The sequence below is a fragment of the Dunckerocampus dactyliophorus genome, chromosome 9 (genome assembly GCF_027744805.1).
Source record: "Dunckerocampus dactyliophorus isolate RoL2022-P2 chromosome 9, RoL_Ddac_1.1, whole genome shotgun sequence".
In the NCBI taxonomy this organism is placed as follows: Eukaryota; Metazoa; Chordata; class Actinopteri; order Syngnathiformes; family Syngnathidae; genus Dunckerocampus; species Dunckerocampus dactyliophorus.
The window spans coordinates 25,407,997-25,424,692 of record NC_072827.1 but is presented as its reverse complement, the minus strand read 5'-3'; the positions used below and the strand labels follow the sequence as shown (position 1 = coordinate 25,424,692).

Genomic DNA, 16,696 nt, shown 5'->3' with positions numbered 1-16,696 from the left:
TAGCAAAATCTTAAAAGAAGTTTGTCAATTTGTCACTACCCAGATTTTTCCAGATGAAGGACACGTTATTGCGTCTGTCAAGAGCCAGCGCTACATGCAGAACTCAGTGGTCGCCTTCTTTAAGGACTGCTTTGCGGAGGAGAAGATCGTCGACCAACATATATCTAAAGATGACGACTGAAGGAGAGATGGAGAACATCCTGCAGTGAGGCTCTTGTCTAAGACTGTAGCACCTGCTTGCATGAACCAGCATGGAGATACCTTTGCTTCTGAAGGGCTTATCTTGCAAAGTAACCGATGCCCAATACAGCACATCAGTATTCCTCTCTAGCTGAAAAGTTATTGCTTTAACCTTGTTGTTTGTCATCATGTCTCTAATGCAGAAACTAAAGCACGAGTATATATTATATTTAAAAAACGACAATTGACTTATCTTGTTATTAGTCTCTTCAAGTGCAACGTGTTTCCCGGCTGCCGAGAACATTCAAATGTCATGCTCTCATGCTTGAAAGCATTATATCCAGCCCTCTTCCTGCTTTGCGTACGTAAAGTACGTCCCGTGTAACACACACATGCGCATTTATCATGTTTGCGATTTGGCAAAGTTTAGCTATTCACAATAGCATTCGCAAAATGTTTATCGCCTCACTGAGACTGCTTTTGTGTGTGTGTGTACGTGCTATGACATGTTCAGTCGTCCCTTGCAATATCGCGGTTTGATTATCGCTCCCTCTCCACATCACCTTTTTTCAGAAATTAATAAACAATTGCTGTTTCGTAGTAGACCGTGGTCTATTATTAGTCAAAACATATTGAAATACAAGTGTTGAGACATTACCTTACTAAACCTTAAAACTGCATGAAGTCATGAAGTCAGCCATGGCATGTCAGACATGATAGAGTGAAAAAAAGAAGTTCTCCTCCCATTCTGTGTGGAAGTGGTAGGTTTTTGGTTTCTTAAATTTAGAATAAATCCAAGGCTAACTGGTTAGCTTGTTATCTTTCTAGCTACCGGCCATCTCAAGTCCCTGCAGCATAAGAGTTGCGCAATGTGATGTAAACAATGAATAATAAGAGTGTGAAGGTCACTCGGTCTCATCAATGTTACTCTAATGTTCGGTGAGACATACAAGGATCAGACTTGATCGCCCTAATAAAAACACGAGTTATTTTTGTCATGGTTACCTATGCAAAGCTGACACTCAACTCCGAACCCTCAATGTCACTTCCTGTCCGCTTGTCTTTCAGGTGCCCTAGGTTAGTGGTGGGGATGCTAATTTTCTAACATGTTGCAAGTATTATATCCCAAAAAAGTTGTAAAGTTGTAAGTTGTAAAGTGTAAAGTTGTTCAGTACATGATCTATACGAGGAGCTGAATGAGAGCAACTGTACTTGAATTTGGATGAAAGTTGAAACAGTATTTAGAAAATCAAGCTAGTCCAGTTGCTGTAATTCATCTCCTCAGATAAACAAAGTACAATTCACAAAGATTTGAATACACAAATTTAACTTTTTTTCTGATTAACTCAGTAGGTAACTTTAATAATAAAGTTATTTTACTGACTACAAATCTGCCTTGGTCAAGAAATCTAAGCATGAATAGATCGAACTTTGCATGATTCTACCTGCGAGTCTTTATTGTGGGCGGAAGCTGGAGTGGTGAAAGGTTCGTCTCTTTGTAATGCACTCTTCCCCAGCAGATACTGACGGACTGATCGTAAAGTTCACGCTCGATGTCCTTCCCCTCTTGCTCAAGCTTGGCCAAGTCGCCCGTAAACATGTCATGTACCTCGTGGTGGCGTAGCAAGCTAAGACGTGAGGTGCATTCAAGGGTATCGGGTCATTACGATTTTTTTTTTTTTGGCAGGACTGGCGACCCGTTGAAAACGGCTCCGCGGCTTTTGGCATGAGTCATATGTCTTAAATGATTTACTTTCATTTTGTGTACCATATCGGTAATTACGAGTGTAACAGGTGTGTAAGGGTGTTGTTTTGTAAGTATGGCTGTGTTTTTCCTTGGTGTCATGACGTGATGTGCCGGTGGTAGAGCTTGGTTCCTTTTCTCCTTGGCGGCATCACGTGATGTGAATTGGTGACCATCAATGGTGAGTGACCTTTCATCAATGGTGAGTGACATTTCAGTGGGCTTTCTTGGGTTTCGGCACCTCTGCACTGTCCATGCCGGCGTCCGCTGGTGGAGATGCTTAATACGTTTTTTTTTATTTGAATGCTGTTGGAATACCGTAAGAATCTTTACAATGCAGTCAACGTGCAGTTAGAATACCTTTTACTACAATTTTTACACTTCATATCGTCCTTGAAAGTTTTTAGCATGCTCAAAACGTATAACATCTTCAACCAAGACTCCGGGTTCCTCAATTCAACCTTTGCAGATCATGTTTCTTCTCCAACTGAAATTGATCCCATCAGGCACCATGCTGACTCAACACTCCTTTGTTTGTTATCTATTTATTTAGAACCATGACTAGAGGACAATCACAATAACCCCAACATCACGACCCCGCCCTTTTCCCTTCGTAAAACGGCAAGACACAAAGTGACCAGGCATTACAAAATTCATTTTCAGAAAACCAAAATAGCAGAGAAACCATAATAGAAAGGGAAAAAAAATACAACAGATTCATGTCAAATAAATTGATCCCAAAAGACTTAAGTTTCTATGAGATTGGACGTCTCAAAAATATATTTATGTACACACTCTGCTGTATTGTTCTGTACAAAACCTGACACGTTCCCTGTAGACATGCAACCACTTACCCATACTGCATAAACTCCCATCTTATCATTTCTAATTCAGTGTATTTCTATGTATTTGTTCTTTGGACGGCATCCTGAAGAACTCAAATGCACCACTTTTGAGCTTTCCTGTAACAGCGTACCAAGAGGGAACACACTGCGGAAATGACTGGATGTAGTCGTTATCTTCAAAGCAACTTCACTGTGACCTTACCTCAGACTTCAGCAGTTTTATCTTTTTAAGATCCTAAAAAGACTGCAACGCTATGTCTCAAACACCTGAGTTGACATCGGTTTACATGACACCGCTAATGCAAAACTACTGCAGCCAGTAAGATATGGTACAGTATGTTGAACCTTGTAAGGCATTGTACATTTCTACACAACACTTCTGTACAATCAATGTGACCGAGAGAACTTGATTTTATTCAGAGGGGAGAACTAGCGGAGGATTTCAGTGGGAGCTGCACTTGCTTGGTGTTAGTCAGGGTGTAACGGTACATGTATGGGCTTCCCACACGTAAACCACACGGCACACATTCAAAATGAGGGACAGGAAGTGTTTATGACGTCACGTGTCTACTCGGTAAACAAGTACAGTGCAGTCCAGCCTTTGGCTAGCGGGAGTCATTTATTGCGCCAAGAAGTGGCGGACGGGGCGACAAGCTGGAAATATCCATGCTGCTTTTCAGCCAATGAGAAACTCGACTAAAAATTAAAAATCATTTACGCTGTTCAAACTGCTGAATTGCACTTTACTAAAAAAGAAACATTGTCAACAACTGATTATATCACATTTTTAAATCATCTTTTATTTGCTCATTGTACCCGCTAGTAGTTTGCAGGGTTTTTGTTTTTGCTTCATTTTGAAAAACTTTAAAGGTGCTTGTAAAAAGATAATACGTCATAAGAGGTCAGCAGTTTTGTCTTGTTCCCTTACTGTACCCAAAATGAACCGAAACATAACCTTGAAAACGAGGTGGGTACCCAACAGTGTGGTCAGGAGAGGCAGGTGAAGCAGAACCTCACCTGTCATCCTGAAAACATAAAATACATTTTGCCATCACACGGTATTATAAATGTATTTTCCTATGTGAAAATCGCTGAATTTGCACATTTCCTAATGAGACGAGACCGTGGCAAATCTCTCCAGCCAGCATAAGTGCACGAGCTGAACCTCTTGAGTGCACTTCAGCGCATGTTTGTCAGCATGTCGCCAACATGTTTGCAGAAATGTATTATACTCCATGACTTTCTACAGCCCATGTGATCTTTAATGTAATTGTGACATCATTATTCTTGCTAATCAGACAATAACAAAGAGAAATGTTATATGCAGAGGCGCTGCAGTACACTCCTCATCCCGAAGGGGCTGAGGTGTGCATGAGTTAGGAGGTGCTTGTCACTGCTTTCCTACCCTAGACAGGAAACGCCAGTTTATGTTTACTTGACAGCAGCGCCACTAGCGCTAGATACAGCAAAAAGCCAAATGCATTAAAGATATTTTTATGCTCTGCTGAGTGAATGAGCGAGCTGCCAAGATGGAGCGTCATGTATCCGAGCTCAACAGACTTCTGCAACAACGTATCAGAGGCTAGGGTGCATGTACCTTATATACAAATAAAACAATAAACACCACAAATGGTTTTCAGTTCCTAAAAAAAAAAAAAAGACTACGAAGTATTTGAAAAGAAAGTTTTTAACGAAAGTTAATTACAGTAATCCCTCGTTTATCACGGTTAGACATGAAAACACGTCCTTATAGCCACCTTTACACTCATTTTACACAATCTAGTGGACATAATAAGCGTGAATAAGCCATTTACGACATGAATACGAGTTGTGCTTGTGTGTTCTGGTGAAATGTGTTCTGGTGCTTGAACAGCAGGGTGGCGGGGGGGCAGGAATTAATGTCAGCGGTTCAGAGTTGGTTTTTAACTTGGCGTGGGTTACAGCCGCAACAGTAGCCCGTGTTTTTATTAGGGTTGTTGTGCCTCTTGTGAGATCATTCAAACCTGCATTAAAAGCCTGATGTTCAAGTCTCGTGCTTGTGTGAACATTACAGAAACATTACTGACACCTAGTGACCAGTATAGAATACTACTCATGATTCACAGCGTCTTTTAATGCGTCGTCGGTATGCCTTATATTTGTATTTATTTCATTTAGTCATTTGTATGCTTGAAAATGCTTATTTTAGGCAAAATGCACAAGATTTGCTTAAATATGCATATTATTGACTAATAATAGGCCACATTCAACAACAAATGATTTATGAATGAATATATTCTTGACAAACCCTGCTCAAATGAAGCCACAAAATTCGAAACACAGATTCTCCTTTTTTTTCTTGTCATCCTCTTAATGAGCAACATGTATTAAACAAACAAAAAAAAATCCCAAATGAGTCAATTCCTCACCAGCCATGAACCTCACCACAAGTACCGTTACACCCCAAGTAGTAGAGGAGCATTTCTTACGGCGACACATCAGTACATAACCTCTTATCATAAGAAATGCATAGAAGCTCCAATTACAAGTGCATCGTATAAAGTTGGTTGATTCTCAATATTACAAAAAACAACAGCTTGTGATTCTGCTCATGGATCTACTGAAAGCCATGTGCTCATGGGCATTAAAGTATTTGTGACTAAATACTACATTATTTTCCTTTGCGTTTTTTCGCTGCACACGGAGCAAGTCCAGTCACACGTTCACTCACAACGCTGGACGAACGTCAGCTCATGAAGAAAATACTGTGCTTAACCTTTTGTCCGATATTCGGAAATATGTACATATTTCATGACTATACTGTGAACCGCAGTACAACAACAACAGAAGACGTGAGATCAGAAGTGTTCATTTGTCTTCCCGAGTGCTAGCGCAGGAGAGACGCGGGTGTTACAGGGAATGGAGATCACGAAGGGAAACGAGCATGCACTTGGACTGTGTCGATGACAGTGATGATCAGTGTTCAGTGTGCTTTGCCGTGGAATTCTTTGATGCCGGAGGTCATTTCCTGCCTCAGTCCCAGCAGTAAAAAGTGTCACCGTCATCACAGATGTCCATAAGATGCCTCTTGGCCTGTCCATCATCTCTTGGTCCAAAAGCAAAAGGCTTTTCTAGATCTTCTGAAAGCCTGCTGTCTGACTCTAGAAGACTCATCTTACTCGTCCTCTTCCTCGTCGTCATCAGTGAGTGGCAGTAACTCCTCCTTCAGGCAGTCCCTGTAGAAGCTGATGAGAGTGGCATATAGGTGCTGGTGGCTCTGATGCGACAGGAAATGACCTTCGTCAGGGTAGAGCTGGTGGGAAGAAGGCACAGGGGTTCTGATGGTTAACAAATGGAATTATGTTGAGAGCTTCTGTTCAAAACATCTGAAGGCCGGAGTAGGACTTTTCGCTTTTGCTTACTTTTGCGTTATCTATCTTGCTTTTGGTTGGTTTCCCTTTTTACTCATCACCAGCACTGTGGAGTTGCGTTCATATGCACCATCTAGTTCAAGTTGAATTCACATGTTCTGAATGTATTTTACAAATTGTACTTCCACATTGAGTTACGCAGTGCCCTTGAACGCATCGTCATGTGAACAGTGCCTGGCCAGCGCAGGGAGAACAGTGCTTGTTAGGTCCTGCTATGACACCAAGAAAGGAGACAATATGGAGGTGTTTATCCTTTTTGTGCGTTATGTGAACCAATAAGTGAGTTTCATGATTACGTTTTACTCCGTTACTCGGAGTGTTGGTATACGAATATTCACTTACTGTTTTCCTTTGTCTTTGTGTTTATTTACACCACACATACAGACATAATAAAGACGCTGTTGTGATGTTCAGAGTATCCGTGAATGCACCACACGAGTGTGATGGTGAATGAGGGACGTGTTTGCGAGTTGGAGATGCATGTATGGTGTATTACTGTATGTACAGTAATCCCTCGTTTATGGTGGTTAATTAGTTCCAGACATGACCGTGATAAGTGAATTTCCACAAAATAGGATTCCTTATTTATAAATAAAATATTTTTGTATTTAGAGCATAGAAAACGTACTTAGAAACTTCTAAATCGTGTTTTTAACATTATTGGAGCCCTCTAGACATGAAATAACACATCTATGATCACCTTTACACTCGTATTACCCAATACAGTGTATATATAAGAAGAGTAAATACGCCATTTAAGACATAAATAAGACTTGTGGTCGTGTGTTTTGCGATAAATATGTTCCCAAGAGGAGCTGAGTGGCGGGTGGACAGGAAGTGCTGGGGGTTCAGAGTTGACGATTTAGCTTGCCGTGGTTTACTGCATCAACAGTGGGCCGTGTTTTTATTAGGGATCATTGTGCCTGTTGTGGGATCACTCAAACCTGCAATAGAAGTTGGTTGTTCCAGTGATGAAGTCTGGCTTTGATGAACACAGAACATCACAGTGACGTTACTGACACCTAGTGACCACTGTGGAATATTACATATCATTGACGTCCTCTCTTTGAATGTGTCTTCTCTTGTCTTTAGTTTATTTAGCCATTTTTATACTTGAAAATGCTTAATGGAGGCAAAAATACGTAAAACTTGCTTCAGTACGCTTAGTGCAAAGTGGCAACCCTCGCTACATCGTGCATCACACTGTCGTGGTTTGTCAAAAGTTAATAAATGATCACTGTTTTGTGGTTGAATATGGTCTTTTATTAGTACAACATCGGGTCTGGAACCAATTAACCACGATAAGCATGGGAGAATTGCCTGCTAGCTTTTTATGCTTAATTTTAAAAATCATTAAAGCCCAACACAAAAGCTACACAGTTTTACGTTTAGTATTTTGTTCTCTTACTGCACCCAAAATGAACCGAATCATAATTATGGCATACTGTTACACCACAACCCATAAGCCGTCTCTGTCCAGGTGAGCTCAAGGCTCGTGTATATCTGCTACATAAGCACATTTTCAGAAACTATTCATTTGCATCAATGTTTTGCCTTTTTTTTTTTTTTTTTTTTTTAATGCAGAGGTGGGTGTTGCTTCCGTGACAGTCACCTGCATTGAGTAGTTTGCTCTAACTTTCACCAGGCTCTTGACAAGCTCAGCGGTGTGTTGAAAGTGGATGTTGGCTGCAAATAGAAAAGGTGTCAGTGGAGTTCAGCCTTTCATTTCAAATTGGGATTCTTGTCGAACTAAAACATGTCAACAAATTTTGCATGCGCGGCTCAACAGAGATTGCTTTCTTCTGAAAACCCCTGCATCGATTTAGATAAGCCACTTCCCTTTTATTTTTTCATTAAAACAATTTGCCTCATTACCTTTCAGGATTGCTTGCTTCTTTGTGCTCAGCAGCGATGCTCAAAAGATTCAGCATATTCATTTCCGGACAATTTATTTTCACTTACCATCTGCCGTACCGTGCACAAGCATCAGTTTCTGCTCTCTTAGTGCATGAACATTCTGCAGCACACTGGAGAACTGGAAAAAGGTAATGAGAAATAGATAGAACACTTAACACATCCTAGGTCTGGATGAATGAAACATTCCAGATGAAAAAGATGAGATAATACTCCTATAGTCACCATGACACTCCTATTACCCAATATAGTAGACATATTAAGAGAAAACAAGACATTTAGGACATAAGTAAGACTCGTGGTCATTCGTGCGTGTTTCAGTAAATGTGTCCCGGTGCTAAGGGATGAGTGAGGGGTGGATAGGAAGTGACGTTGGGGGTTCAGAGTTGAGTTTGAGCTTGCCGTGGGTTATAGCCGCAACAGTGGCCTGCGTTTTTATGAGGGATTTTAGGGATGCCTGTTGCGAGATGATTCCAACTTGCAATAAAAGCCTGTTGTTCTGGTGATCAAGTATGGCACTTGATTCTTCCGAATGCTTTATATTTGTATATTTAGTTGATTTAGCCATTTTTATGCTTGAAAATGCTTAAATTTAGGCAACAAATGCTTAACATTGCTCAAACATGCATATGTTTTCACTAATAATAGGCTATATTCAACCACGAAACAGCATGATTTATTAATTACTATATGATTGAAAATCCACGATAGAGTGAAGCTGTGAAATTCAAACTGCTAAGTGGCGAGGGACGACTGTATTGTCATTTTGTGTAGCGCTTTGAAGAGGAGCAGTTTTTGCTTTTCGTTCTTTATTTTGCACCACTGACTATATTTTGCTGAAATTGTATGTAACAAAAGGGAAATGCATTATTTTGTTAATAGTGTTGATCAATTGTTAACTAGTTGTTACACATTCACATGAAACATGTTGTGTTCCAAACCGGCTGGTCGGAGTTAACTTAAGAAAGATAAGTAAAAGTACTTTATTTTACATTTGTTATGTAGCAGCTATATTTTATTTATGACGACATAAATAAATACTTTTACTGCTCTTCAGCACTTTGACTTTACATACTCAAGCACATTTTTAATGATCGTACTTGTGATACAATACAGAGTAGCAGATACTTTAAGACTTTTACTCAAGGAAAGTATTTTTCCATCTCCTCAAGTATGGCTTTTGTGTACTTTATACAAGATGTTTGAGATCCTACAAGATCACCATTATTTCTTTGGATAATGGCAAAAAACAACAATTTGCTGTTGTGAGAAATGTTGTTGTGCTTTCTTTCTTCTCTCCCATGTCTCCTCCCTCCCATTGTTGAGGAACGCACCTCTGATTACTAAACATCCTGTCTGCACAGGAGGCTGATAGCGAGCGCAAAGGCAGTCTGAAAAACACTCAAACTGTTGAGCGATGCAACCAAAAAACAAACAAGTTTACTTTGAAAGTAGCCACATCACATTAGTCGTGCTGTCTGTAGTGTATATTAATTTGTTGTTTTTTGTAATTACACATACAGTGTATTATCCACGTATTACGGCATTTCATGGTTACATACACGCTTTCATGAATTCATTTTTTTTTTAATCACTTTTGGGCCGTAAACACAAACCTCGACCAAGAGATAGCTGCAGCGGAAGAATACACTATGTGCCCCTCATGCGCAGCCACACTAAAAACATCATATTCTAGCATCTAACATCTACTTGTGAAGACGAGGAGGTGGTTGATTAACAATCTCTTTACTGCAAAAAAAGCTGTCGGCTGCAACAACGGCAAAACAATAACAAACTGAACTGTCCTCTCCGTATGCAGGCGCCCTCCGCCCGCACCCGGACTTGTGTCACGTTCACACACAGTTGGAAATCACAAAGCCTTTTAAGACTACACATAACTGCCAAGTTGCTACAGTATCCGTGAGTATGTTAAAGGATCAGCTCCTACGAAAGTGACAGTAACAACTAAGCAATGTAGTGGTCGTATTATTGCGATCTAAAGGTTGCTTTGGCTTTTATTGTCTGAATGCTGAGCATTCATGTATAAAATTCGACACCATTTTTCATCTATTTAGTCTTCTATGTCACCTCATTCAACCCACCTTTTTTGTCCGCTAACTGCTCCCACATTTCTCATCTAATTCAAACCAATCCAACATCAAAATACTCAGCTCATTCAGGACACGTTGGCCATCAGGACTTTTCAAAAGATTCCCACATTTAATGCAATTTGATATTTCCTGTGACAATTTTTTCATTGAAAATTAATGTAAAGTTTATTTGGCACCCCCTACTTCTTGCATCATCCACATGATACGCTTTCTTGCTGCGAATGACCTTAAGTCGTCTTCTCTTCAGCTCATTCCTTCACCTCGCCAGGTTTTCTTCCACCTGCTCTCTGCTCTCACTGCAGATCCCAAAGTCATCTGCGAACATCATTGTCAATGGAGCCTCCTGTCTGACCTATCAGTCAATCTGTCCATCACCATAGAAAACAAAAAAGTCCCCAGGGCCAACCCTTCATGGAGTTCAACCTCCACCTGGAATCTGTGACACCTACAGCACACCTCACTGCTGTCCTGTACAACTTTAACATACTTCTCCGTCACCCCAGATTGCCTCACAGCATACCACAGCTCCTCTCTTGGCACTCTATCGTATGCAATTCCTTCTGTCCTTCTCCATCAGGACTTTCAGAGCTAACATTGCATCTGTGGTGTTCTTTCTCTGCATGGAACCATCCTGCTGCTCACTAATTTTGACCACCACCCTTAGCCTTGCTTCCAACTACCCTTTCCCAGAGCTTCATTGTGTGGCTCACCAGCTTTATGGCCCTGTAGTTGCCACAACTCACAACATCACCATTTTCTTAAAGATTGGCACCGATCCACACTACCCTCACTTGTGAGCACATTCCCATCTCTGTCCTTGATCGCCCTAACCTGCCACACATCCTACCCATCACGATCTCTCTGCCTTGCCAAACTGTACAGATCCTTTTCTCCTTCCTTACGGTCTAGTCTCTCGTGCAACCTTTCTACGGCCTCTCGTTTAGCCTTTGCCACCGCTATCTTCGCCCTACAACTTATATCGTTGCACACCTTCCTCCTTTCCTCATCACTCTTTCTATCCCAATTCTTCTTTGGTAGGCTTTTTCGAGCTATACACTCTTGGACCTCTTTGTTCCCCTACCAAATATCTTTATGATCTTTCCACTGTCTACATAAAATGGACTTATTTATGGGAGTCTCAATTACTCACGTTTTTTCACTATTTGCAGGTATAACAAGATTTAACTTCCACTGAATCTTCTGAAATAATCTGCTGAAGTGCTTCTTATGTGCAACAGACCAAATGATTGATACGTACTCTAACTGAGACAACACTAAAGAATGAAAAATATGTATTTTCTTAACAGTGACACAATATAATCATTTCCTGGCCACCACAATACCACTTCACATTTTTTCTAATCATGTTATCAATATTCCAATAGTCCAACCTAGACGGCAGTCAAGGTCTACAGTTTTGGGGTTTTAATCAATGACTAATTACAAGCATCTTATAAATTATTGACACCAAGATGGCAAGAATTGGTGATTACCCACCTGGTATCTGCTGTCATCCTGCGCAGGCATGCCAAGGTATCGCTCAGAGAAGGCTGATGCTATGCAAATGACAAATGATACATTCTTAACAGTCCAGCTGATAGCAAACGTTTTAGACATCCAAAAGCTGCAATGAACTTTGTGAAAAAAAATAAAAAAATGTAAAAAGGCGTGATGAAATTGTAGCCTTCCTGTGTTCCTTCTGACATTTGCTGTCCTCTGCTGTTTCCAGGGAGCTCGGTCTGGTGACTGGTGGCGGAGCAACGAGGCAGGTGGACGCAATCAACAATTAGAATCAACATTCATAAATCAGTCACCCTTCATTACAGGTAGATTTTGCTTGTTACTTTTTGCTGATGTTTTCTCGGCGTCTTCTTGGACTGCCTTGTTGCTCCATTTCTAATAAGCGTTGTTTTCCCAGCCTTAAGCCGCAGTATCTGCTCTTTCGGACTCCACAGCTCTGTCTGTTGTTTTATCGTCGCACTTTTTGGGCATTTCTTATATTGCTGTGGATTTTTGAAGCGTTGCCGTTCAAATTAACTGTGTTGTACAACATTTCACGACTCTCCTGGCTGCCTTGGGGTCTGAATTTCAGACTCGGAATGATGTTTTTCGAGAGATTTTATACTCACCATACAATTTCCAGTCTGTCACAGGCGATATTGCACATGCGCATTTGAATACAATATCTGTAGACTTGAGCATCATTAATGAAATGTAGCCTCCATAACCCTGAAAGGAAGGAAAACAAAGACGCAAGCTGTAAGCATACAGCGAAAAAGACATGTTTCTGTTTGCAAAAATAGAAAAAAGAATTGTCTCACCTTTCCAAAGACTGCTATCCGAGTCTTATCAATGTATGGAAACCTCATCATATATCTGTAACAATGACAGGTAGATGAGTTTCAGATTTAAACGCAGATAACACAAATATCTGAAACGTCAGATCAGCAGTAGCTATAGCATAAGTCTGCTGGGGCAGCACTTAATTCCCGCTGTTTTTAAATGACATCTGTTTACACAAGCACAATTTTGGTGTTTACATGCACTTTTGGTGTGGGAAGAAAGGAAAGGGTTACGCTTCCAAAATGAAAGTATCTGCACGTAACGGTGGGAAAAAAGCTCCACACAACCAATGTAAGCATTACAGGCCATTTGGTTGCGGAGGGAGAGGGGGGAGGGTAGGTAAACACTGCCACCATGTGGACAACTGAGAAACATGTCACACCTTTGAAAGCCCCACAGGCCAGACTCTTCCCCTTCCCCTTCCTCGTTAGTCTGTTGTTGAGTTGTATACTTTATGTTACAGTGTACAACTCAATGTTGTATACTGTATGTTACAGTGTACAACTCAATGTATTGGTCAAACAAACATGGATTGACAATAACTGACAACATACCCCACTGCTGCAATCTGGTCCTGAACATCCACTGTGCCCAGTCGCTGGTGGACCTCATGAAGAACCCTCTGGCCCTGGAAGCCGCTGCCCCGCCCATCCAGACGAGCCACAATGACATTGTCTGAACTGACCAGCACTGAATCCCAGCTGAGGCTGAAGCGGTCACTCACAGCCTGACCACCAGGGGCGCCATCGCTGTGGAGCGCAAACAAAATGTAAAGAAAACTCATCCGTTTCGTGTTTTACAGGTGTGTTCTTTTATGACACTCCTTTAGTAAGTGTGAAAATGCCTCAATTTATGATTGCACTTTTTACGGCAGCCCATTAATCATTCTTGCCTAGTGTGTATGCAGATATGTACATTTCAAACTGGACAATATGGAATAATTTCGCTTTTGCTCTGTATACTTTGTATTGTGTTTTCACAATTCACAAAAACAAATCAAACAACTGTTTTAAAATGTGTGAAAATAAATCATTTCAGATTCAAAATAAACACAAAATACATTACATAGTAAAATACATACAATTACAACTTTTAACAAAAAAGAAGAAACTATTTATTTATATTCTATTATTTTAGTGATTTACTTATTCATAAAATTGAGACATTTCCATTGTTGAGCTTAGATTTAAGTGGCATATCAATGAGCGTGTGCATGGTTGTCAACGGTACGGTATGTGCCAGGTACGTACACGACCAAGAGGAGCCCATAGTGACTCGACTCCGAGAAATCAGGTGGATACGAGATTTTCAAAGGTAAATCTGTGCAAGGGGGAAAAAGACAGAGAAGCCAATGTATGACAAATTATGCGTACTATTCAGAAGGCATTTTAAGAGCCTTTACTTTATTCTCACCGAAATGTTCATTTGAAACACTCCTGAAGTCAGTCAGCTGGATCCTTTTGTAGTTCAAAGCTGCCCTCAGCAATGAGTTGTTCTCAAGAATATAGTAATCTGGACGAGGAAGGGAATGTGCTGTAATGTAATGTACATTTCACTGTGGACAAATACAGGCCAATTACTAGACTTCATATACAGTGGAACCTCGCTTAGCATACGCCCTGGTTTGCATGTTTTTTGCTTCACGTCAAAAATCGATTCCAAAACTTTGTCACAGTTTGCGTCCGTTTTCCGGTTAGCATACAATATGGAACGCGCCTTCTTGTGTTATTACTACACTGCAAGAATCCAGTTGTTTATCACGTATTTTAATGACAAAACATCCCTGTTAGCAGCCAATTAGCTTTCTAACAAAATGGAAAACGTCGTCGGAAGTCAGCTCCGTCGCCTGCCTATGATGCAATCAAAGGTTGACAGTATAGTATCGTTCTTTGCTATACTAACACAGTCTCCACAAAGGAGCCACAGAAAGTTGCAAGTGCCAACACCTTGGCAAAGAAGCTGAGAAACACTACTATATTGAAGAAATAACTCATAGGAAAAGTCAAAGGTGTCACAACAGCGACAACCATAAAGGAGGGAGACCGGACCTGACCAAACAATCCCAACATTTATTGCCAACAAAAAGGTACCACATAGGCTTCATCTAAGGCCAAGCTCTGTCAGTCTGTCTCCCCATTGTGTGATCAGGCTGAGGCTTTTAAGCTCCCACGGTTGCACCTGGGCCCAGGTGTAGGTAGTTGACCTGATTACCTACTGCTCCAGATCCTGCAGTAAGCTGGAGAGAGAGAGAGAGAAAGAGACAGCAAGCAAGAGAGCAAAAGAGAGGGCAAGAGAGCAGCAACACCCTGGCGGCAGGGGCCGTCACAAAAGTGTCATCTGTGCGGCTCTCTCTTCTTCACCTCCTCCCTTGCTGCTTGTCATCGCTGTATTAGTCAACAATCAAGTCTTCAGTCAAGGAAAAAGTAAAGTTAAATGTTTATTTATCCCTTTCATTCATCATTTATGCATTTCATTAGTTATGAAACTATAAAAAGTGTTTTGTGTTAAAATGATTGGGAGTCAGCAAAGGTTTAATTGGATTTGGATTATTGCACATGCAAAAAATTGGTTTGATTATATTACGTTTCAGGTTGAGTAGGCCCTTCTGGAACGGATTAATGACGCTAACCAAGGTCCCACTGTATTATAAAAATATTATCACTTTCAAATAGTAAGTACATAAGTAAAGTCAGGCAACAAATGCTTTACATAACATTCATTAGTGGACTGTTGTTTGTTATGTCTGCTGCTGATTTGTTTCTCTTACTTGAACTGTTAAGGCTGTGCAAGATTACTGCAGGTGCTCCAGGACCTGTAATGAAAAACAACAGGCATGTCATTTGAATGAAATCTCTTCCAACACGTGCTCACTGAAGAGGCGTACTGTACAAGGCCAGCCAAGAATAATTCTATTCCAAGACTCTTCCCTTCATTATCTACAGGATTAAATGTACCGTAGCAATTTCACATTCACTGCATTCTTTGTACAAACTGTAGCACATACTTTACTTATTTTCTCATTAAGTTTTGGCGAGTTCTATTTGCTTTGACCTTCTTAATGCCCACTTGTGTCACGCTGAAATGGATTCATTATGTCCGTGTACCTGCATGAAAACGTTCAGCTTATTAAAAGCTTCTTATGAGTGGAATTATACCAGCCTGGTGAAAACAGGTGTTACGGCGATCTTGGCCATGTAAAGCCAAAAACTTTCTCTCTGTTTTATTGCGGAAGGGAGAGGGAACAATGTTATAGTCCAATAATCCATTACGCCAAAGGTCGGATGCACTTTAACCTGCCACAGAAATTGAACATACAAAAACAATGTGACGAGTCACCCTCTACTGAATAAGCCACTCATAGCACAATATTATTACCTGAAAGTAATTATACACCATTAAGTTTAGAATTGACCTAATTCTAGGCCTCTTCTTTTTAACTAAGCAGAAATTGATTTTAAAATGCAATAATTCTGGGGGAGGGACTTATGTAGGAAAACCCTGACATGAGGCCCTAATACCCTAGTCACACTAGAGGTAGAATAAACCAGAATGCTGTTGGAATGAACATCTGCGGTTTATTCCTGGATATTCCAAGTGCACTCTAAAAATACCGACTGCTTTCTGAGTGCGTTCCAAATATTAGGGGCCATTCTTGTGGCTGGCTGGAATGTCTCAAGCATGCTAAAAACTTTCAAGGTGGATTTGAAGTGGAAAAATATCAAAGAGCATTCTAACTGTGCTCTGACTGCATTCGAAATATTCTTACGGCATTCCAACAGCATTCCAAACATTCTGATTGTATAAACAAAAAACATAGCCAGCTGCCGCTGAAACGTCACTATAAAACGTCTCCTTATTCACATCTCTTCACACGCCAAGTAAAATAGGAGCTAAGGTAACATCACCAGCGGCCGCCGGCATGGACAGCGCAGAGGTGCTGAAAAACCAAGAAGTCCACTGAAACGTCAATTACCATTGATACGTTGCCAATTCACATGCCGCCAAGAAAAAAAGAAGCTTAGCTAACTAATAACTAACAAGCTGATTTTATCTCCCCAAGAGGCAGAAGGTGTTCAAGTGCTCTTGACATTGACAAATAGGAGTTAGAATAAACCAAATAAGGAGGATTACTTTTTTTTTAGGTTGGCA

The 16,696-nt window shown here is 40.6% G+C and overlaps 2 protein-coding genes across 15 annotated transcripts in view; one reads left to right on the top strand and one right to left on the bottom strand.

Moving 5' to 3' along the window:
* Positions 1 to 9,913, top strand: part of LOC129187958 (inactive dipeptidyl peptidase 10-like) — a 53,978-nt gene extending 44,065 nt beyond the window's left edge. For both annotated transcript variants that reach the window (XM_054787828.1, XM_054787827.1), the window contains exon 26: positions 44 to 9,913. In XM_054787828.1, coding sequence (XP_054643803.1) covers positions 44 to 181 — 138 coding nt within the window. In that variant the 3' untranslated portion in view covers positions 182 to 9,913. The remainder of the gene's footprint in view (positions 1 to 43) is intronic.
* LOC129187956 (inactive dipeptidyl peptidase 10-like) overlaps positions 1 to 16,696 on the bottom strand; it is a 137,891-nt gene that overhangs the window by 17,306 nt on the left and 103,889 nt on the right. For 10 of the 13 annotated variants that reach the window (XM_054787814.1, XM_054787816.1, XM_054787818.1 and 7 more), the window contains 10 exons: positions 15,315 to 15,359; positions 13,961 to 14,059; positions 13,798 to 13,867; positions 13,102 to 13,296; positions 12,526 to 12,580; positions 12,334 to 12,433; positions 11,702 to 11,760; positions 8,142 to 8,214; positions 7,792 to 7,865; positions 1,626 to 6,061 (listed from right to left, as the gene is read on the bottom strand). In XM_054787814.1, coding sequence (XP_054643789.1) covers positions 5,924 to 6,061; positions 7,792 to 7,865; positions 8,142 to 8,214; positions 11,702 to 11,760; positions 12,334 to 12,433; positions 12,526 to 12,580; positions 13,102 to 13,296; positions 13,798 to 13,867; positions 13,961 to 14,059; positions 15,315 to 15,359 — 908 coding nt within the window. In that variant the 3' untranslated portion in view covers positions 1,626 to 5,923. The other 3 variants (XM_054787823.1, XM_054787825.1, XM_054787826.1) reach the window with 3 other exon arrangements.